Source organism: Falco cherrug, chromosome 1 (genome assembly GCF_023634085.1).
Source record: "Falco cherrug isolate bFalChe1 chromosome 1, bFalChe1.pri, whole genome shotgun sequence".
Taxonomy (NCBI): Eukaryota; Metazoa; Chordata; class Aves; order Falconiformes; family Falconidae; genus Falco; species Falco cherrug.
In genome coordinates this window covers 4,579,415-4,601,405 of record NC_073697.1, presented here as the reverse complement: position 1 = coordinate 4,601,405, position 21,991 = coordinate 4,579,415, and the positions used below count along the sequence as shown (strand labels likewise).

Here is a 21,991-nt window from a genome sequence, read left to right as displayed (position 1 = left end):
GACATGTTTTTCTCCTCTTCATGCACTCAGTAGTGTAAAAGGGGAGGAAACAATCTTCCTAGGGCTAAGTCTCCAGCTCAGCAGCAGTCTGGACATGTTGATCTCGGAGTTTTTTTTCCCCTGAAAGCTATTTTTAAGCTAGCCTAAAAGTAGCTTCTCTTTTCTTTGATGCTTAATTAGTTCCAATTAAAATAGACTACAATTTAAGTAGTGTATGTTGAAGTTTGAATGGTGCTCATCAAAATACAGTAAACTATAAAAAATCTGCACTTAACACTGAAATATACATGCCCTTTTTATCTCCTCAAGACTTCCAAAAGGATTTGGGTTATGAATCACAAACATTCCGCTCAGCATCAGAGTCTCATGAGTCAGGAAGATAGTCATCATTAATCACTCCTCAAGTATTTTTAACGAGGTGGCTCCTGCTTGCTGCATGTTTTCATTCACATCAGCCATTTACATAGCAAAAGAGGTGTGCCTAGTGCTCGACAGACAACAAGGACAAAAGCCTTGGCTTTGTAGTGCTTACAGCTACAGTAAGATCACACAAAACAAGAAAAGATTCTCTTTGCAAATTAAAAAGTATACATTACAACTATGGCAAAGTATCAAGTAATTTTTCTCCACGGTGGGAGAAGCTTGTGTTTGTTTTTATACAGTTCCTACTTTTACTACTCACCATTTAAAGTAGAAAGCTACTTACATTACACACTTAGACTTTAATGTCATTGTCAGCACGAACAGATTTTATGCCATCCCCTTTCTCAAAAGGGATGCAAATCACCGTTCCGTTGTTAGACTGTTTTGGGGGCAGGGCAAAGAAGGCACCCCAGTTCTCACCGAACACTTAACACCACTTGCATCAACATGCCTTTTAAGAAGCAGTAGCAGAGATGCCAGAGTTGCTGTAATCTCAGTGGCTACTTAAAAAAAAAATACACCTGGAAATGAAATACATTTTCCACTCTTAAAGAAAAGATGATACCTATTCCATAACTGCCACTCAGTTCATCCTATTTAAGCAAAGAATAAGGAATGTTTCATTTATTCTTCCCAGCATGGTTTGTCAGTCATCTTTTCCTCCTCCTCTATACACTGAAAAACACTCAGAATACAACTACATCTGCTCTCCATGTGCGTATATGCTCATGCATATTTTTTCAGGACTGCCAATTAGCCTACAGTCGTTTCACTGGCAAGGAATGTTTTACATGCTTCTCTAACACTTTTTTCCAAGTATTACAGCTGTTATTTTGGACTTCAGCACCCCAAACGAACATATCAGCCCACAAAACAGACCAGAGTTATAAAACAACAGCTGTGAAAACAATGCAATTAAGGACACAGTTTCAGGAGTACTCTGTCACAAGCTGTTTATTAGAACTTGACTTTGACAATAAATAAGGTATTTTCCAAGCAATCAAAATGTAATTATTTAGAAAATTATACTGAAGTTTTCACAATGGTTTTTTTTTAATATATATATACACGATTTACTGTATTTTAAACACCAGTTCATCCAGAGCTGTACAACAGTAGGATGTCCGTTTTTTAAATTCACATAGCAGGAGACTACCAAGACATCTCTTTCATCTGGAAGCTGTGTGTGTAAAAATAATCCAACACCATATCAGCTTCAGGTTGGATACTCCAACTGTTATGAATTAATCTCTCTGTTCATTAGACTAGCTGCTGAATTCAAATTTGGATATATGGCTTACCCAGGAGAAAGAGTGCTTTTTAGATTTATGGTTTTAAGGAACCAGTAAGCCGTGCAACTCCAACAGTACAACGTAACCATTTGCAGCTTACTGTGCTACTGCACACCCTGTTCTGCCCTCAACACAAGTGGCACAGGAGAAACTTCCGTAAAGGATGATCATTTTCAATGTTATAAATCTCTAATAGTAAAGAGAAACTTTGCACTTCAACTTACTGCTACTTATGAAAACATTTTTTTCAGTTTCGGTCAAATGAATTAGCATTTCTTCACTTAAATACTCAATGCATTTAATATGCCTTAATACTTTCAAGAGTTTGACATTCAAAGTTAACTTCGAAAGAATGTTCCTGTTACATAAAGCACTGAGTTTTCCCCATATGTTTATTCCTTAAAGTCAGTCTATGAAAGACTGGGTTTTTTTTAAACATTATTTCTGCTAAGAGTTGCAATTTAAAAATGAAATTTAATTCTTATAGTTTCAAAGCCATGTTTCCAAAGTGAGCTTTACATATTCTGTGCAACATCCCATTTCAGTGCAGAGGTACAGGTCTCAAAGTTACGCAGCTGCAATCGAGTTATCATCTGCTCGACGACCCTGAGGCTTTAAGAAAACAGAGACAGAGAATTAAAAGCAAAAGCACAAAAAACCTGCCACAGACCCAGGAAAGACTAAGGCCATTACGAAGCTCATCCTGCAGTAGGTGACGTTGATCAATGCAGCTCTAGTACCCAAGCGCAGCATTAAGCCCACCCTCAACTCCTAATGGCTTCCAACAGCAGCACGGAGAACATCCAGCTGAAATTTCAGTTTGGCCCAGTGAGTACTTGGCAGAAGCCTCAGCTCCTGAGCTGCCCCGTTAAATGTCACCTCCATACACAGGTGGACAGCTTAGCACAAGGCCTGGCTGAGCGGAGTTCCAAGTATCACTGCAGTATAAAAAGCTGATCATTATCAATGCGTAAATAAGCAGTGGGACTGACAGTTTCTTGGAGGAATTTTAAGTAGAATCACCAGAGATGGGAGAGAGCAACGAAGCAGTTTTAAAGAAGAAAGGGCATCCTTAGAATAAGTTTTTTTCGAAGCGCTGACAGCTCCAAAAGCAGAAGGCAAGGCATTCTGAAGCCTGAGAGATTCCACAGGAGCATCGAGAACACTGTGCTTTTCAGGAAAAAAGCCTTTTGTATTGACTTTGGAGGACATCCTGACAACCAATCTAGAAGAGCCACTGATTGACAGCATATGCAAAAAGTTAGTTCTGCCTATCTCTTTTGGCTAAAACATAACTGAAAGAATGCCAGGCCTGTTTCCTGGAAACAGGATTACAGATGTCTGAACAAGTCCACCTCAGGTCATATAAACAAACTCTTCAGGCTCCTTGATCGCTAAGAGTCTGACTAACGAGCGAATACAAGATTCTGGAGACAGCAGCAGTGGAATGAGAAAGCATTGTTTTAGGCAACTGGATTTAAATGGTTCTTAAGAAGTCAAGAGAAGCCTGTGATCCATTTTTCATGACATGATCGAATTGTCTTCAGAGTCATACCACTTAAGAAAAAAAAAAATAACCTAGACTGAGTGATTCACTGAGAGGATGTGTTTTTAGAAGTTATTTAAAGAGGCGTGGGATGCTACAGTGTTTCTGAACCCAGTCATATGGACTGCTCAAACACTTTTTTTCCCCCCCCAGAGTGCTACAAATTATGGTATTGAAGTATTTCATTATGTTTAGCTCACTCCATTGTACTCAAAATGGAGACAACTTTAATTTTAGAGTAAGGCACAGAACAGGAGACAGGCTAAGCCCGTTCAGCTAGTTTATTTAATTGCAACCAAATACCTGTTGCACTAACAGATTTCCTAAGGATTTTAGTTGATGACACCAACGCACAACCAAAGACTTTTCAAAGCAAATAACTGTTCCAAGCCAGCCATTTTAGCCCGCTTAGAAACACTCAGCTTTGAGCAGAGCTAGGGTGGTAGCCCCCGAAAACCGAGCAGCCCCACAGGAAGCCTTTGTAGACACAAGGCACTTTTCACAGTCTTACCTTTACGAAAATGTGCGTTGGTATGAATCGTCTGAGCAACTGATTAGTGAAGTTTGGGAATCGCAGCAAGTTGACGTGAAGAGATGGTAACTGCTGGTATCCAGCCATCAGAGGATAGAAGTTATATAACATTTCCTGCTGTGTGCCAGGAAGGATTCTTAATCGGATCTTAAAAAAAGAGAAGACCACAAACATAGATAAGTTCTGTGACCAAAAGTAGTCCTCTGTTTATTTCTATTTATATACTATTTACTTTCTGGAGTTGGAAAGAGGGTAACTATTTGCCTATTCCAGTTAAACTGTCACTTCTACGCTGGAACACCATGCTACCCATAAGCACACGGCAAATGGCTCCTGGTCAGGCTTCCACTTAGCCCTTCTTTCAATGCAGGCTGTATCCACGTGTTCCTCCAGACAGAGCTGACCATAATTTAAACATCTAAACCCCAATGAGTTTGTCCTCTCTCCACATCGGTGTAAGTCTAATCAACATATCCTTCGCTACCAGATAAGCCCACAGGATCAGTAGAGGTGACAACTTTGTACCTGTTTGAGGCCAGAGAACATGAAGGCATCACTGGGTTCCACTGACACCTCCACATCCTGGACTAAGTTGGTCTTATTTTGCAGGTGATATCTGACAGGCAGAGACTCTCGGACTCGACCAAACGATGGCAGATCTTTGGAAAGAAAGAAAGTAATCTCAAATACAAAATACATTTTAAAGTTCCATACATAAAAAATACCTGCAAAGAGCAGTGAAAAGTTTGAAGAAAAAAAATATACAAGGCATCTAAAGCATTTCTGACAAGAATTTTCAGAAAAAGATTAAAGAACAGAACACAACTTCACTACAACGTTTCAATAATGCATCTTGAGCATCTAGTTACAAAACCTCCAACTGCCAACACTGTCCAGGAATGCTAACTAGGAAGTCACTTTGGTGCTGCCTGATATTTGCAGCTTACCAAAACCTTATCAGATACTGTCAGGAAGGTCCTTCAAAATAATTTAAGAAAGGATGGTGGAAGAACCTCAGTACAAATGAAACCGTCCTGAGGAAAGCATAGGAATTCTGTGTGTTTGGTGAGCATTCTGGTTCTGCTCTTGGGCAGGTGAAGTGCTAGAAGAGAAACAGTTCACCTGCCTGCAAGCTGCTCCAACCTTTCAGGCTTACTTTCCTGGGATGCAGCCAGGGTGTGGGTGGATGGAGTAATTCTTGCCTTAGATCTCTAGAGAAACCTACCGGGAAGGCATCATCAACTCTGGCATCTGTGCTGTCACACAACACAGGTCAATCCATTGACAGCTTTTAAGAACATACTTGTGTAACCACCTTCCAGCTCCTCCCTTAAATTGAAGGGGGGGAAAAGAGGGGCAAGGCTTGAGGCAGTCTAAGCAACGATACAGTTTCTTTCACTAGCTCCATAACATCCAGCAACAGTTTTCTGTCTTCTGCTACCATAAATGCAAGCTCTAGGCACTGTGAAACTTTGGCAGTCCTAACAATTCCAACTGGGATGTGTATGGTGCCAAACTAATATTACCTGCATTAACATGGAGGGGAATGCTCTCTACAATCACATGTGGTAGAGTGATGACTGTACTAACGACAGGTACACTTTCCACAGGTGAACTTCTGCAGGAAAAATGTCAAACACAGACCGCATCGGAAGTTACACAAGATAAAGTATCAAGTACGTACACCAAAAGAACATCACTTACATTTGACTAAACTAAAATTACAGTAATTTCAGTGGTGGAAAGAAAAAGCCCAGATACTGATATTTGATTGTTTGCAGTGAGTAAAAGAAGTGCCACAGCATGGAGAGAAGACAAAGAAGCAAGTAAGGAAACTAAACAGCTCTAAAAATTAATAAAAGCAAACTAAGAAGATGGATAAACCTCAAAATTTGTCTTTGAAAAAACTGAGTGACAACATAAACCCACAATCTAGGGTGGGAAAACAGTTTTCCCATTTAAAAACTGTGTTTCTACTGCTGCAAAGCTATTCTTCTGACTTGGCTTCTCAAGGGCACTATTTCATAGGAGAAAACAGGGAGCAGAAGGGGACAAAGCAGCTTTGTAATTGACCTAATACCTTACCAAAAAAGCAAGCTTTGTGGAATGTCAAAACCATAACCACATAGCATTTATCTCAAGTGAAATACATGTTTAATCAAGTCTAATAAGCTAAACAGTAATTAGTAAGGTCCAAAGTCTAGGTAACGCTTGCTACAGGAAGATCTAAAATCAAAAAAAAAAAAAAGAAAAAACCCAATGACCACTAACACCCAAAACAATAACCGTCCCAAATAAAGCCAAACAAGTCACTGGGATCCCTAAAAACTAACCAACTTATTTCCTCTCCCCATCCAGGCCAAAAGATACTCACCTCTTCCAAGAAATGATATAACATCCAGTTGCCACTCCACTAGCATTAGTAACTGGAGGACATCGAAGGCAAAAGCACTCACTGGCACTCTCACCTGTCTGTAAAACAACTATCAGCAAGATTTTGTTTAAAAATCAAAGCATAATCATTACTGCAGAAGCCACCAAATCTAAAAATCCAATGACACAAACAAGTATACAGCCAGAAAGGTCTTTGAAGTGCTTTGCAAAGCATACCTATGTAATACATGCATTCAATAAAGATTGTGAAGTATCCCAGTACACGAAAAGGTGATGTATACAAATGTGAGTTTACTTTCTGAACAGCACTATGCAGTCTTTCATACACACACAGAACAAGTCATTGCAAATGTAGAGTTTGTGCACACACACACAAAAGCAAAAATAATGCCAATTCAAATTCTGTACTTCTCCCACAGCAAATTTCAAGACATCAGCATAAGACCTCTCTCATTTTAAAATGAAAACGAACATGGACATTTCTCCTCTCCCATCCAAACGAGTGAGAGGAAACAAGAAGAATCTACTAGCTTTGAGTTTTCACTCTTTTTGATTTTTTCTTTCTCTCTCTCCACTTGAATGAACTAAAGAAAAAAGTACCTTTTCACTTGGAGTGATTAAAAAAAAAAGTACTAAGATAATAGATGTTCCGGTCATTCAAAGTTAGTCATTAATATTTAGGTCTTACAAGTGAAAAAAAATAAATCGTCAACAAAAAAGTGGACAGCTGAATAGCTGGTATCTGAAGGGGTTCAAACCTCCTGTCAGTTTGCTCTTCAGAAGCATCAACCAGAAGCCATGAAGCACAAGGTGCCAGAGCTGAAGATGAAACACCATAGTTTGAAGACTAAAGGACCTGGGAAAATTGCTTTTTGCCAGGTAATCCTTGAATCTACGGAGGAAGTAGAGTCTTGCAAGTCCTTGATTACACTGGCAGACAGCTGCTCCACGATCAGGCAGCCACCCAGACTGCTGCATTGTATTCCAAGTTTTGACAGAATACACACATTTTCACATCTCTGACTCAGCAAATGCAAAGACAACATTTTGCTGTAAGATTTTGGATCAGCTCTACTGCTAAGTACGCCATTTATTTGACTTTAAAGTTAACATGCTGCACTCTTCAAAATTGAGACCTGCAGGATTTTTAAATTTTATTTAACATTTAAGTAACAAGTTAAACTGTTAGGATTAAATATATATATATATATGTTCAGTTCTAACTGTTCTTTATAGCCCAACCTGCTTAGCTTCGCATTTTTCAATTTCACAACTACAATCACATACATGGAACACTTCAGCCTTTGGATGCTGCCTGTATCAGGTGGTAAAGTGTTTGCATTCCAGAAAGTAAATGCACCTCAAACACTGGAAATATTGAGTATGTTTTCACATGGATATCTAAGAAGTTGCATATCAGAAGTGCTTTCAGGTGCTTTCCCTTAAGCCTGTTACATTTAAAATTTTGGTTACCATCCATCATTCAAGTCTATTTACTTGATCTAGTGAAGTAGAACTACTTTTTTGAAGCATACTGATAGTTGTTTGCCAGAACACAACTTACATTATTAACCAGCTTTCTTCCATTTAGAGTTTGATAAGCAAATGCTGCTTAAAATGTCCCCATTTCTTTCTCCCAACTCATGCAAACAGCATCCTCCTTATAGAGAGGATAAGCTAAGAAAACTTACCATTCTCCACGTAAGATTCCAGTTGATCTACTGGGGTCATGGAAGCTGACAGCTGTAACTGGCTGGTTACAATAGTGAGAGGCCAAGGAGAGGCACTCAGGATGTCAGTCATCAGTAAAAATGGTAAATCTGCAAATACTCTGTCCAAGTGCTCCAACTGTCAAGACAGACACAAGCTCTGGCTATTTTAACTAAACAGGGTGCGACTACTGAAAGTGGCGTGACTCCCAAGATATCAGCAACTTTTCAAACACATACCTTCGTGGAGACAAATTTGACAGCAACGTCAAAAGGAAATACTGTTTCTATGGTTACAGTTTCATCCTGTATAGATAACAAAAAGGGTGGGAAGAAGAGGGAGGAAAAAAGTTATATTCAGTTTCAGACCTGGCTATTGTTGTCAAAGGTTACTAACATAAAGTTATTTTTAATCTTTATTTTAACTAATTCCTCCTCAGGGCAGAATGTATCTTTAAGATATTTAACGAAACACTTATTCTGATTATTCTTACGAAAGTGCTCACCCTAAACTGGTCTACCATACAGCTAATTTAGCATTTTTTTCTGTCTACTAGAAAGGCTTCTAAGAGCCTTGGAATGACAGCCTTTAGATTGAGAATATTTCTTGTATTTCATTATCTCCAGCAACTAGTACATCTTTACATCCTACCCGGTGGCACTTGCAGATGATTTCTTTCCCCTCAACGACAGTGTTGACTAAGTAAGAAACGTAAACCAGAAACATTCTTGCACCAACTGTTCCACAACGAATGTATATTGGTTTTTCCAGCTGCAAAATAAAGGAGACAATATGAGCCAAACGATACCTAAATTATATTAACTGGGCCTAGAGCTGTCCAAAACTTGTTAAATATCTTACTTGGTCCAAGAGGGCAATAGCAGAATGGGTATTACTTTGACCATAAAGAATCTCCTACAATGCGTGATCTTAGTAATTTAGTGAATTACTTTAATCAGAGTAGCACAGCTCCAGTTGCTTCACTACTGATGCTTGTCTGTTACTTAAGGGTACAGGAAAAGAATCATTACTGTGTAATATACCCAACTTCTAATTTACTAGTCACAATTCCAGTTTGGTGCAACATCTGCATATTTGATCCTCTACCATGCCGAATCGCACTTGCTGACTATTATTATCTCCTGTCCGTTAGGCAGTGCATTTAAACTGCTGAGATTAGCCTCCTTATTTTATTTCTTATCTCCCAGCTGTTATCAGTCCCAGAACGTACCTTACTCCCAAATTTAGTCCAAAAGGGGATCTAGCTAAAGAAACTTTAAGTAAACAATAAGTATGCCATAAGCATTTCATTTACCAGTTCAGATATTTGAAAGTAAACATAGGTCCTTCTAAGAGTTTATTAGTTGATCCCCATTTTCTTCAGTGTGATATATAAAGAAGGTTTTACGCCTTCACCTTTTCCCCTGGTTGCAAGTCTCCTACAGGGATATCGGGAAGCAGTGCAGGAAAGGAGTCATCACATGCATCTGTTCCATGAAGAGTCACTTGAGTTTTCTGAGTCAGGTTGGCATCTTGCCCTAGGATTCAAAATAGGCTTCATATCCAACACAGGTTTACACCACTGCAGCATGAAAGCAGTAACTAAAAATAATAAAATATTCATCTCGAGAAGAAATGCATGACAAACAAACGTCGTTCCTTTGGTTGAGGGAATCTTTCAAGAGTACCAAGAGGGTAAATCTGACAACATCTAAAGTTTTCTGAATTGGAGAGTTCACATCCCACATGGGTCAGGGTCAAAAGGCCAAAAAATAATCTCAAAAATCCAGATGTTCTCTACCATACACAAAATACAACATGATTATGCGACCTAAGTTTTTCTTGGTACTCCATATGATGTAAAAAGGAAGTTTCACTCTTCTGTTTTCAAGAGCATGACTTAATGATTTTACATCCTTTAAAATTGTTCTGAATCCATGTCAAAGAGATGTGAAAACAAATGTATACATGTTAAATGACACTGTTAAGTCAGAGGTTGACTAGAATAATAGCATTACTGCAACCACGTGGGATCATTTTCAAAGCAAAACAAGGCACATCTTGCCAGAGTTGCAACTGTAAAAAAGTCACCTTCCCTATAAATGAAATGTCAGATTTCAATTGTTCTTTTAATGTAATCAGCAAGCCCACACTGACCTTGTATTACGTGTTAAGAGTCAAGACCAAGTGGAGAAAAAAATAAATGTCAAGACCAACGATTAAACACTGCTTTCGGAGCCAAGCCCAAGCATCCAATTAAGTAAGTTTAAAGAACACTCCACTGACTTTAATGAACCATCCAAATGTACAGGGAATGTGGTTTTATTTCAGAATACACAGCACATATTACATCCTATATGCTAGTGGCTTAAAAATATTTTTTGCCTTTTAGGATAATTGCTACAAAGAGGTGTACCGAGTATGACATTTGGACTTCAAATATTGAAAACTGTCAGCAACAACTACATACAGATAACTAGGACATGTAATATTTGCATTTTTTCTTTTTAATTTGAAGGAATAGCGCTTCAGTTCACCACCAGTCCCCAAATGTCAAGTAGCTTGAAGACCAAACCATGCTGTCCAGGGCAAGGGGAAAAAAAAAAAAAAAAAAAATTGTGGCAGAAAAGCCACAGTGGCTATATTTAGAAACCATTTTATTTAGTACTGTCTTAATGCTTTCATCTCAGCAAGAAAAAGATCCATCTCTTGGGAAAAGAAAAATTTAGTTATGAGCAATTAAATAAAAGATTAAGGAGGAATACAAAAGCTTCCATGTTTTCTTTCAAGCTTGTAAAGACATGTTTTGAAAGTACCCATGTAGACAGCACTGACAAGCAGTGGTTAGGATAACCATAACTGAATTAGTCTGTTAGCTCTTCTTCTGACACTAGTATCTCGCCAGTCCCAACCTTCACTTTGGTTTGAGTCTTAATTACTGCAGGAGACCCTTTTACTCTTATTTCTCTGCATAGCATCAAGAACAAGGAGTCAATTAGAAGACTGCTGGATTAAAAGGAAATAACCCCAAATACCTGGCTTTAGACCCGCTGTAAGCTTAACATCTTTGGCCACTGTCTCCTCATGTGACTGGATTGTCACAATCAAACAATACATTTCATTAGTCAGGGCAGGAGGTTCATGACGGAGCTGAACAGAAATGTTTGGCACTCTAGAAATAATCCTTTAAGAAAAAAAGAGACAAGACTCAGTTATTGTATGTTTCTTAGATAAGAAGTTTTTAAGCCTAGTTTAAAGGAGATTAAAACAGCCTATTGTGTAAGACAGTCCTGACAACCACCGGCCTATTCAACTAGGATATGCAAGACTCCTGAAAAGCAACATGATGGGAAAACATTTTGGAACCCTAGTAACAAACATTAATGGTTCAGATGTTCTGCCAGGAAAAAGTACCCCCAACAGCAACTGGATTTAATTCCCTTGAATACATCTAAATTAGAGCTAGCCTATTTATTAATAATTATTTCCAATACATTTTCTTAGGGATTCTTTCTTTGTGTGATGGCTTTTGTAAAAGAACAAAACCACCTCCTAGTTTGCACAAAAATCTGGGAAAGTCTGCCTAGCAAGGTTAGGTGAAGGGGAGAACCAAAGCATATTTGATATACTCAGGGATAGAGGCAAGCTTTTCCTGTACTTCTAGCTATCTGGAGCTTCAAAAGTCCTAAAGAATTAAGATAATACCTATCTTATCCCCAGTTAAGCAATGACATACTAAAAAGCTCATATTAAAGTAGTCCCAACAAATCTGTTGTCTTCTTTTGGGCAGAGTAATCAGGACTTCACAGGAGACTCTCAGGGATACATTATATACTTATTTTCAATTTTTTACTCACATAGTGCTTGCCTGAATAGTCAAACTGTCCCAGTGCACTTCATTATCTGGAAGCTTAGGTCTTCGCCTGAAGGATCGTGCTGCCTGCAATGCTTCTTGAGACGAAGCAGCATCTCCACCTCCCCCACGCCAGTTCAGTACCACACATCGGCCAGATTCGCTTCCCAGGATCAAATCCACAGAGGTGATCTGATAGACACAAATTTAAACATCTACTGATCACTTTGTCTTCAGATCACCTCTGTAAGAATATAGTTTTCCAATACATACAGGCACAATAAAGATGGGTATCACCAAAAAGCTTCTGGCAGCCTTGCAGACCGAAGACACCTCACCACTTCAAGATTCCATTTAACGAAACCGTAGTAGGAAAAGTATCACTCGGGTGTGTGTGGTGTAGGACTTTGTAGTTTCCTACCCTCCCATAGTGCTACACCACCCTTCCCTTCATGCACCTCCCCCCACCAGGCTTCTTTTTAACGTATTGCACATATGAAAAAAAACCAAACAAAAAAACCAATCTTGAATTAATACTTAAGTTTTTGTGATAATTTTTTGTCTTGGCATTGTCAATAAAATTGCACTCATTTTTGGTACTTCATTTCGAGAATTCAAACATTTGGAAATGCAGTGACACTAGTAACTGCTGCCAGATTGGTGGCAGCTTTGTAGTTTTGAGTTCTTTGTAAGCACCAGTAAGAAAGGTGTAAAACAAGTTGACAAACCTCAATCTTCTTTCCTACATCTTCAGTTTTTGCAACGAATTTGAAAGTGAACTTTCTCGTTCTGCCAGGGACTAAGCACATCGTTCCTTGCGATGAGTGTTCTAGAATATCACTTTTTTGATAGGCTTCTTCTACCACACAGTATTGGTTGTAATCCTACAATGGAGGAGCGGGGAAAAAAGCTGGTAAATCCAGACTCAAGACATCTTTAGAGAGTAATGGTAGCACAGCAAATATTAAGGCTCCGTGTTACCAGATTGAACTATATGGATTCTTGCTGCTTTTCACACTGCTGAAGATGACTTAGCAAGTAATTACAATGCAATTCTTTGGTACAAGCTACCAATTATATTAATGTAACTTCATGCAAGAACATCAAGAGAAATAAGACATTAAAATGATCTTTCTGAAACTTTACAGACAGCTTAGTAGAATAACGAGGATATAATAGATGAACTGCATTTGGGAGTTTTATCACAGTATCAATACACTTGTCAAAAGGAAAAGATAACGCAAAAAGAAAAAGCACCTTTCCAACTTAAATATCCATACAATCTTGGAAAAGAACTTTTGAATTTTTTTATGTTTAAAAACATTATTTCATTCTTATGATAAGCTTCTATCACTAGGTCAGAAATAGAACATGGTTACCTGATTATTGAAACTGATGCAGAGCTTCGAAAACCTGATAGGATGAGGACAATCAGCTCTCAAATACACATCAAACTGCACAGGAACATCAACATGAAAACTAGGAGCAAGAAATTTCGCTTTGCATTGCACTGGAAATAAAAAAAGATAAATAAAGAAGTAGGTGTTCAAACACAAACTACAACATTTAGTTCTAGAAGCACACTCTTGAAATAATTGTGTTAAGGATTGTTCTGTGTATACTCTTAAAACTTTACTTTGTAGGTAAGTGGCACAGATTAGGCTACTAACACTGTCACAGAAAGCTGATTTTCAGCACTCTGCCAAAATCTTTGCAGAGGAGAGGAGAAGCAGATGTCCAGCAGGAAAAAAACCAAACAAACAACATCCTGTATGTTTAGACTTCTATAGGTAATGCTCATTCACATTCCCCTTCTGTGGGAAGTACTACTTCACACACATTCTGCCCTTTTTCCTCAGAATCTGACTTCAAAGCACACCAGAATGACAGAAGTCTTTCAAAAAGCAAGGGATTCTTTAGTAATCCGTTTCAGGGCTAAGAGATCACTGGCTTCTCTCCCATGATTTCTTATCTTACTGATTTAGATGAAGAACAGAGCGGTGCTGAAACAAGTGTTTCAGTGTTGCTGCCTTTAATACACACTTTATATTTTTTCCTAATGAGTTATTTTCAAGATACACCAGATCATAAATTTTGACATAGTTGTAAAGTTGCTTTCTTACTTACCAAATGGTATAAAATCTTGGACTTCTATTGTAAAAATATTACTGCCTGCCAAGGAAACACGGTCAGCCCACAATTTTTGTGATGCTTTAACAGCAACTGCATCACAATCAGGTTCAGGATCAGGGCTTTCATTCTGCATCCAGACAGAAGATTACAAACAACAATAAAAGAAGGTTACCAAACACTAACACTCTTAAGATTATCTAAAAGGGTAGTAGGAGTTTTGTGACTTACCATTAGAACTTTCATCAGATTTTTTTCTATTCGTGATTTCTGATCTTCTTTAAGAGTAGATGCTAAAAAACAAAGCAAAACCAAAGCAAGTCTCCTTACTTTTTTTTTTTTGTTTGTTTCAAAAAACACAGTCTGGGAAAAAAAAATTGTAACATCTGTCTATCAGTAATGAAGGAGTCATTCAGTTTTCAGGACTTCCCCCTTCCTACATGTTTCCTCTTACTTCCACTGGAACCAAGTGAAACATTTACTGGTTAAGCATCTTATAATTTATTGGACAAAACCCCCAAGAGAATACTATCTATACCTTCTTGTTATTTATGTTTAAAAACTGAAGAAACAGTACAAAATCCATAACATGCAAAGAGGCAAGCTCAGATAATATTAGAAACAACAGCTAGAGAAGGTGACAGGAAGAAAAAGGACTAATTAAAATTAGCACTCTTCTCTTGAAGATGAGGAAAGGTAGGTTTGTCTCATTGGCTATTCTTGAATACAAAGCAGAGTACCCTGGCTAGCTAGGGGAAGGTACAAACCCATTTTTAAGACGCCTACCCAACAGTGGTATTAGTTAGCAGTTTAGGGCACAAAAGGACCTTTTCTGCAATGTCAAGTAACAAACATTATACGAAGCAGGGGGCTTGCATTATTACTGTACAGCCACCTTATGTCACATTTCTTCCCTGAAACACACCATGTGCATATTTCATCATCAGATTCCTAGTAAAAAGTTTAAGAGAAGCACATTTGGGATTTTAAAGTCCAGAAAAATTGTGCTAGCTTTGTTACTTATTAGGAAAAGTAGTTTTCACCTTTAGCTATGTTACAGTTCTTCTCCCATCCCAAAGCTCAGGAAGTTTCTGTTACATTATTTGAGCAGCCTCAAGCAAAGCTCTGTGCCTCAGATATCCTGATGCAGTCTGTTTGTATGTAATGAATTTTGCAATAGAAAAGCAAAAAAATTCAGCTTCTACCACACAAGCTAAGGTATTAAAAATCAGCACAGTTATTTTGTAGTCAAATAATTTGAAGTACTAATAAGCACTGTGTCTAACAACGATTTGTCAGGATTCCAAATACATGTACTTTAATATTTCTGTATAGGCTGAGTACATGTCTTAAAAGAATACCTCTACCAAGTAGTTCTAAAGAGTACGTTATATAATCTTTTAGCTGGGCCATCAAATATGAACATTTGAGAGCTGTCGTCAATATGGAAGTGAGAAGAGTCCACCATCCTTCACTGCGATATTCACACATAACATAATCCAAGAGCCTGCAACACAGTGAAATTGAGAGAAAACCAAGTTGTACACATCAATATTTTTTAGAAGCTTGCATTTATTTGGTATCATTAATACAAAATTAATCTCCACCAATACAAGCGCTAAATTAAAGTCTACTGTTTACATGTGGCAATGATTTATTGAAAATGGCATAAAAATATTGTGAAGAAACCATCTATTCCATGAATTTTCTATTTCAGGCTAGAACAAATTTCACAAGAGAGAACAACAGGAAAACTCACCAGTCTTCACATAAAGAACTAGCAAAACAACAACTGGACAGAAGAGTCTTAATCCCAGCATTGCATTAAAAATATGCTTTACTACTGAGTATGTGGTAAGTTTTAAGAAGCAAACCAAAATCCCACAGCAAAGTCCCCTTCCAATCTGAAGAATTTTAATGTTCCTTAAGCAGAGATGCTTCTTTTCCCTTCTAACCCTCTATCCCCTGCTCCCTTCAAGGGTTTCAAAGACCTGCAAACCACACATGCATCAATCTTTATGAGGCAAAACCACACATCTTGATACTGTTTTAATGCTGAGCAATGTTTGCTATTACTAGCAAAGCAGAGAAGTGATTTTGGTTGTTTTTTTTTTTTTTTTTTTTTAGAAAAACCTCTGTTCAACTGTTGAAGACAAAGAGTTTCTGCATACCTCAGAAAAATCTACCTAAATATAAGAAATGCTTGTACGTACAAGAATTAGGCTCAATATAAACTGATCTGCTTATCATAGCTTATCTTCTCCATGTAGCTTCCAGCCAGCTAGTAACAACAAACACATTTCTCCTACCTCAGACATGTTCCCTTTACAACATGTGATCTTTGAAACCTAATTAGTGGAATCAGGAGTGTGGGACTCCTGCGTAACATGACCATGACTCTGTCTCCCCTTAAAAATACATTTAAGAAACTAAGCATAAGACACATCCTTCAGAAAAGGTAGCTGTACCTCAGCACTACACTTTCCTAGCTCTGTAGTCATTAACAGCAGAGAACTACAGCAATAAAAAAATATTCCTTCTGCTAATTTCCTGGTATATAAATAAAAATTGAATTCATCTACATTTCCGTATTTCTTGAGTGTTGCAACTATAAAGTCAGTAATTAGATGTAACTATACTCATTGCAAGTTTCAGAAATCACTTTTGGGGGGTGTGTGTGTAGCACACGAAGCACACTCAATCAGTGTGCTAGAAGCAAATAATATTTGCCCAATAAGGCAAACTCCCACAGAAGCTTACAGCAGGAAGTTTTTATACTCTTAATAACTGACACATATCTGGTTTGCTTTCTTTAACGTGAGTGGAGTTCATAGACTCCAAAGCCTGTGCTTCGATCAAATCCAGCTACAAGGAGCATCTTAAATGAGCTTCCAACATTATTCCATAGCAGTAAGACACAGGGTCTTAGGAAGACTAGGACGTGAAAGAAGCAACCATGGATGGTACTCACTTCAAAGCTTTGGCATAGTCTTTAGCGTAGTAATATTCTTCTCCCATTTGAACCACTGATAAAAATAAAATATAAAGAACAATGTTCCAGATCAATACCAAAATCCTTTGCAAAATCAATTTTTAAAAAAATCGTATGATTATTTATACTCACTTAAATGACTTTTCATTCTTGGACATTTGTATTTCTTGAACTGCGCCACAGCATTACTCAACAAAGTGATTATTAGCTCCTAACAGATAAAACCATTACTGATATAATTATATATGCAAACATTAAGACAATGTCAAACACTAGATTCTTTTGGGTTTTTTTCAGAATAGAACTTACCGAGTGAAGGACATTTTTCTCTTTCAACTGTAGGGATAGAATTCCCATCTTCTCCTTTTCAGGATCAGAAAGATCAAAGCCTGCATAAGACAACGAAAAATCCATGAAATTAGAATTTTGTCCTGACCCAAAGGGAACTATTTACGTGATGAGCTATATGCCATTCACACTCCAATTCAAGCACACTCAAACTCTTCAACATTCTTTTGCCCAAGAGACTGATACATCACTTTAAGAACTCACCCATCCTCCATGTTCTAGAAGAGGAAATCTGAAACAAGTATCTTGCCTTTTGTTTAAAAGACTATCTGAAGCTACCCAAAAGTAGCAAATTACAGTAAGACAACCCCTAGTCTTTAACTGTATCTATTATGTTAAGACAAGTTTGTAGCCCTTTTCCTATCCAATCTCAAGAAAGGATTCAAACTCATTTTTCTAGTAGTAGAGAATGCCAGCATATGAAGAACTGTACAGGGATTTAAAAGACTATAAACTCCTGCGGAAACCAAAAAAAACTGAATACATTAAGATGAAGAGAAACTTTACCTGTTAAACTGCTTAACCTTGACAGTAGAGTCTAGCTAATTTTAAAACATTAATGCTTGAACAGAAGAGGTTAGACTATCTCTACAGTAAATGGAATAGTCTTTTAAAGAGGGCAGTGGTAAAGTGGCAAAGCCCAAAGGATATGCAGAGAATACAAAATAGGAGACCAAGTGGAGAGGGAGAAAGGAAAGTGAAACCACAGTCAACAATGAATGTATCAGAACTGTATGTATCTTCATAGATAGCTCAAAGCTGTACATTCAAAGTCTGAACTTCTGAGAAAGCATCCTCCTTAATATGAAACCCACAAACTCCTTTCTTAGATTAAAATCTAGTCATTGCATCCTCTCAATCCATTTTGAAATCCAAAAAGTTTTTTTTTTTTCCCCCTCCCAGGAAAAATAAGAAGTCATGAATTCCTGTCTACAGCTGACAGGACACAGTATGGATGGCAGGATGAATTTATAACAATTGCATTCAAGGACATCATTACTTTTCCTTCTCTCCCCAGGAGTGCATTTCACTGCAGTCAGGCTTCCCTGCAGCACACTGATGACAGGTAGTTTAGGCAGCAATAGAAACAAACCAGCAGCAGAGCTTCGGTAGGGCTTATGCAACTTTGCTGAATACCTGATCCTGCATAAACCTGCGGTTCCTTTTGCTCTTTGTTATAGAGATCAAACACTTTGCATACCACCAACTAACGAAAGAGAGGGAGGTCCCAGCCCTGCATCTATCTCAGTGGACATTAGCATGTAACCCTTTTTCCACTAAGTCACCTGGCAGAATCAACAGCTAAAGAAATTTGTCCAACCACCACAGATAGAAGACACAGAAACATACTTAATATTCCCTGCCGCCATGGTCTTTGCCCATAGAAATCAAGCACTCCAGTTTGTGTTTCCAGGGGATCCGGACTGGGATATATCACAGAGGACTGTAAATTCAGCAAATATAGACATAAGAAAGGGATTCATGTTTCATTTTAAAGCATTAAAAGTGATTTGATGCTCTAATACCCATGCACATAAAAGACGACATTCACTTTAAAACATATAACTTTGCCAGCCACCTGTACAAAAGCGGTTCTTCAGGAAATCCAAACATTAAAACACTCCTCACTCAGTCTGACATCTTACTGCATTCACCATCATTCACCTCAAATACTGTTAAAGAGTAACTGGGTAATCCTTTTTAAAGCTAGTTCCTAACAAGATAATCACAGAACAACAAATAAATAGCACCAATAAGAACAAAAATGTTTTTAAATAATCAGGACACGTCAGCTGGAGAGTAGCCTCATACAATTAGCATGTAAGTTTAATGGACCACAGAGATCTATTTTCCATGCAACCCCTTCTGCTGGCAAGCATCAAAAACAGCAACCACCAGCCACATTACACACACTAACACTAATGCCTTGTTTCTCTGCTTCCTCTAAGTCACCAGATACGGTGCATGTATTGAAAAATATACTGGAATAACAAAACAGCGAGTTTTCAAGTATCCAGAAACGTAGAAAGCATATAGATATATTTTAAAAATAAGTATTTTAAAAACATGTCAGAATTATTTGTAATAAAGTAAACACCAACATGTTTGTTCTGGACTAACTTTTCCAATACATAATGAATACTTTTAATGTTAGTAGATATCAGAAAAACATATCTCCTTGCCTTGGATTTAATTTATACATTATACAAATTATTCCACTAAGACTTGAAACTAAAACAACTAATTTACTACCTGTTTATTTGCAAAGCATTTTCTCCCTTCCCAACTTACATCATGGTTACAAAGCATACTTGCTAGTTGTTTCCGTTCCTGTGCATAGTAGGCTGCCTGCTGGTAATAGAAACCTGGATTCTGAGTTTGAATTGCTGTCAATCCCAGCTTAATCGCTTCATCAAACAAGTCACCAAAAGCCTGAAACCTATTAAAAAAATTCATAACCAAGGTTATGTACACAACAGCAATTTGAACTGAAAGGGACACAATTACAATTTCTGGTTAGCCTTAAACAGACTAGTCTAAAGTTCTTGTTAGTTTGAATTTTTGCATCTAAGTCCTATGGCTGTATTTGTGTCATCCCCTGCTATTCCCAGAGAAAAGCAGTCAAAAATCAGTGCAAAACAGAACACCATACAGGTGTTATGATCTAGTGTATCTCCTTCTTCGATAAAGAGCTCTGAATCTGTACCTTGCCTAGACAAGTAAAACATTGAACTTCACAAGGTTAATTAAAAACTAAAACCAGAAACATTATTAAACAGAAACATACTGTTTAGACATCCAGGCAGCATGCTCAAAAGCCAGTTCTGCACTTCCTATTTTTTTCTTGCACAAGTCAATATGTTTCCTGAACTGAGCAATTGCATCCAGTGGAGTATTATGCTGAAAGCAGAGGCGACAGATCTAGAAGAAATCAAAATAAGAGGAAAAATAACTGTGTTAGGCTGCCAAGGATTAGCTTTAAAAAAAAAAAACAAAACACCAAACATGCCACTCTGGAAAAAAAAAACCACAAACGAATTTTACCTATTTCTGAAGAGCTTAAATAGCATAGAAAACAGAGAAGAGATGTAAACCATAATGTGCTATACCTGAAATCATGCAGTCCTCTATTTCATCTAATGTTATTTTTCTTTCCTTTCTCCCCCAAGCCATCAACGGAGAAGTGCGTAACTCACAACCAAATTCAAGACGGAACTGAAGAGCCACTAGGAAGATCATTATCTTCAAAGTCTGCAGTCTACAAGTGGAATTTGATGGAGTCCCACTCCAGAATTGTTGTCAATGGTGGAAGAGTTTTGTTTTACCTAAAAGCCCCCATAATACCACAAAAGTATTGTCTGATTCTTAGAGTTACTTTCTTCCTCCTAACAAGTAGGAACTGAACTATACTGGCTTAAGCTTTGCAAGATGACAGAAATATTCAAGGAACAAGCAACCCTTGTTTCCACTCCCCCTGGACAGAGTGAGAGTTAAAGGAGTCTAGTCTTTCAGATTACTGCATCTCAAATGAACTCCAACCCTTCAAGATACTCCCAAACTTCAGCTAAGGATCTTTCTTTTGTGTGGAATTCAGAAATCCTTGCAAGTTTGAGTGTAATTGGTATTCCACCAATAGCTGTTTCCAATCCATCTCCTTAAAAGCAACACAAAACGGAACTTTAAAAACTTCACACGTTAGAGATGCATCAACTTTACTAAAAAAAAAAGCAAAGATTAGAAGTACACTTGTTACCTTGTAGTTTATAAATCCTGCCATAGTCTTGATTTCCAGCATGTTTGTTTCATGAGCCCTCAATTCATGGACAAGATTATAGGCAGTTCTGTAATTCCTAAGCAGGAATACTTTAATTACATTTAAATCATACAAGATAATAAAATTGAAGAACAGGATTGCCAACAGCAGAAAACAGCCTTCCAATCAGAGTGTTCTTCCCAGAGAAGAACTCACCCCTTACATACATGTTTAAATACTTTTGCATTCGGGAAAATATTTATTGCAGTCTATGGCTTAGCAATAACTTGGAGTAGAGAGGGTGAGGGAAGATTACATGAATCTTACTTGAGAGCATTCTGCGTATCCTGTTTCAGCTCACTGAAGAATGCTATTTTGAACTGGTGTCTAACAAATAAAAGCTGCAAAACACAACCAGTGTACATCATTCAAACATCTGAACATACCTGTTACCTACAAAGGAGATACAGGTGATAATTTCAGAGACGTACATAATATAGCAGTTGACTTGAAAAACTGACTATGCAACTGTTTACCCAATAGTACTCTCTGCCACCACGATGCAGCAGCAATCTCTCAACAGATTTAATCTGTTCCAAGCCTTTTACCCTGGAACAGGGGAGAGGCTTTGTAACACCCCAAAGCCTCTACACCAGCAGAATTGATTGTTGGTTCGGAGCTCACCGCTTGGACCCCAGCCTCCAAGAGAGGGAAGCTAGCAATCGCAACAGAACCTTGTGTATCTGAGCGGGTATTAACAATTTAAAAAGCAAAACTCAAAGTTGCACTAGATTTAGCTTTTTAAGTTAAAAATATCTATGGGAAGCACTTCCCAAACTTGTTAAGATACTACATTCAAATAGGTTAAAACTATATAGATAAAAAACCCAAAAGTTTTTAGTTAATCTGAGAACTTAATATTTGGGCTGCAGCTCTTCCTCTAAGGAAGATAGGAGAAGACAAAAAGTAAAAACAAGCCCAATCAAAATCAAAGTTTAAGTTGCAGAAAATAAAGCC

The 21,991-nt window shown here is 37.8% G+C and overlaps 1 protein-coding gene across 2 annotated transcripts in view; it reads right to left on the bottom strand.

The window, feature by feature from the left end:
• Window positions 1-1,359: 1,359 nt before the first annotated feature.
• The window catches only part of TRAPPC11 (trafficking protein particle complex subunit 11), a 29,243-nt gene continuing 8,611 nt past the window's right edge, over window positions 1,360-21,991 (bottom strand). Inside the window, exons 6-29 of one of the 2 annotated variants that reach the window (XM_055701621.1) lie at window positions 21,302-21,375; window positions 20,975-21,071; window positions 20,009-20,142; window positions 19,513-19,660; window positions 18,571-18,664; window positions 17,182-17,261; window positions 17,005-17,083; window positions 16,852-16,906; window positions 15,242-15,387; window positions 14,112-14,173; window positions 13,878-14,010; window positions 13,130-13,260; window positions 12,479-12,634; window positions 11,755-11,942; window positions 10,933-11,081; window positions 9,314-9,435; window positions 8,549-8,668; window positions 8,137-8,202; window positions 7,879-8,035; window positions 6,168-6,276; window positions 5,320-5,411; window positions 4,319-4,452; window positions 3,773-3,940; window positions 1,360-2,327 (exon numbers count right to left, since the gene is read on the bottom strand). In XM_055701621.1, the coding sequence (XP_055557596.1) occupies window positions 2,283-2,327; window positions 3,773-3,940; window positions 4,319-4,452; window positions 5,320-5,411; window positions 6,168-6,276; window positions 7,879-8,035; window positions 8,137-8,202; window positions 8,549-8,668; window positions 9,314-9,435; window positions 10,933-11,081; window positions 11,755-11,942; window positions 12,479-12,634; window positions 13,130-13,260; window positions 13,878-14,010; window positions 14,112-14,173; window positions 15,242-15,387; window positions 16,852-16,906; window positions 17,005-17,083; window positions 17,182-17,261; window positions 18,571-18,664; window positions 19,513-19,660; window positions 20,009-20,142; window positions 20,975-21,071; window positions 21,302-21,375 (2,739 nt within the window). In that variant the 3' untranslated portion in view covers window positions 1,360-2,282. Of the gene's footprint in view, window positions 2,328-3,772; window positions 3,941-4,318; window positions 4,453-5,319; window positions 5,412-6,167; window positions 6,277-7,878; window positions 8,036-8,136; window positions 8,203-8,548; window positions 8,669-9,313; window positions 9,436-10,932; window positions 11,082-11,754; window positions 11,943-12,478; window positions 12,635-13,129; window positions 13,261-13,877; window positions 14,011-14,111; window positions 14,174-15,241; window positions 15,388-16,851; window positions 16,907-17,004; window positions 17,084-17,181; window positions 17,262-18,570; window positions 18,665-19,512; window positions 19,661-20,008; window positions 20,143-20,974; window positions 21,072-21,301; window positions 21,376-21,991 lie in introns of those variants that run through there. The other variant, XM_055701625.1, reaches the window with a different exon arrangement.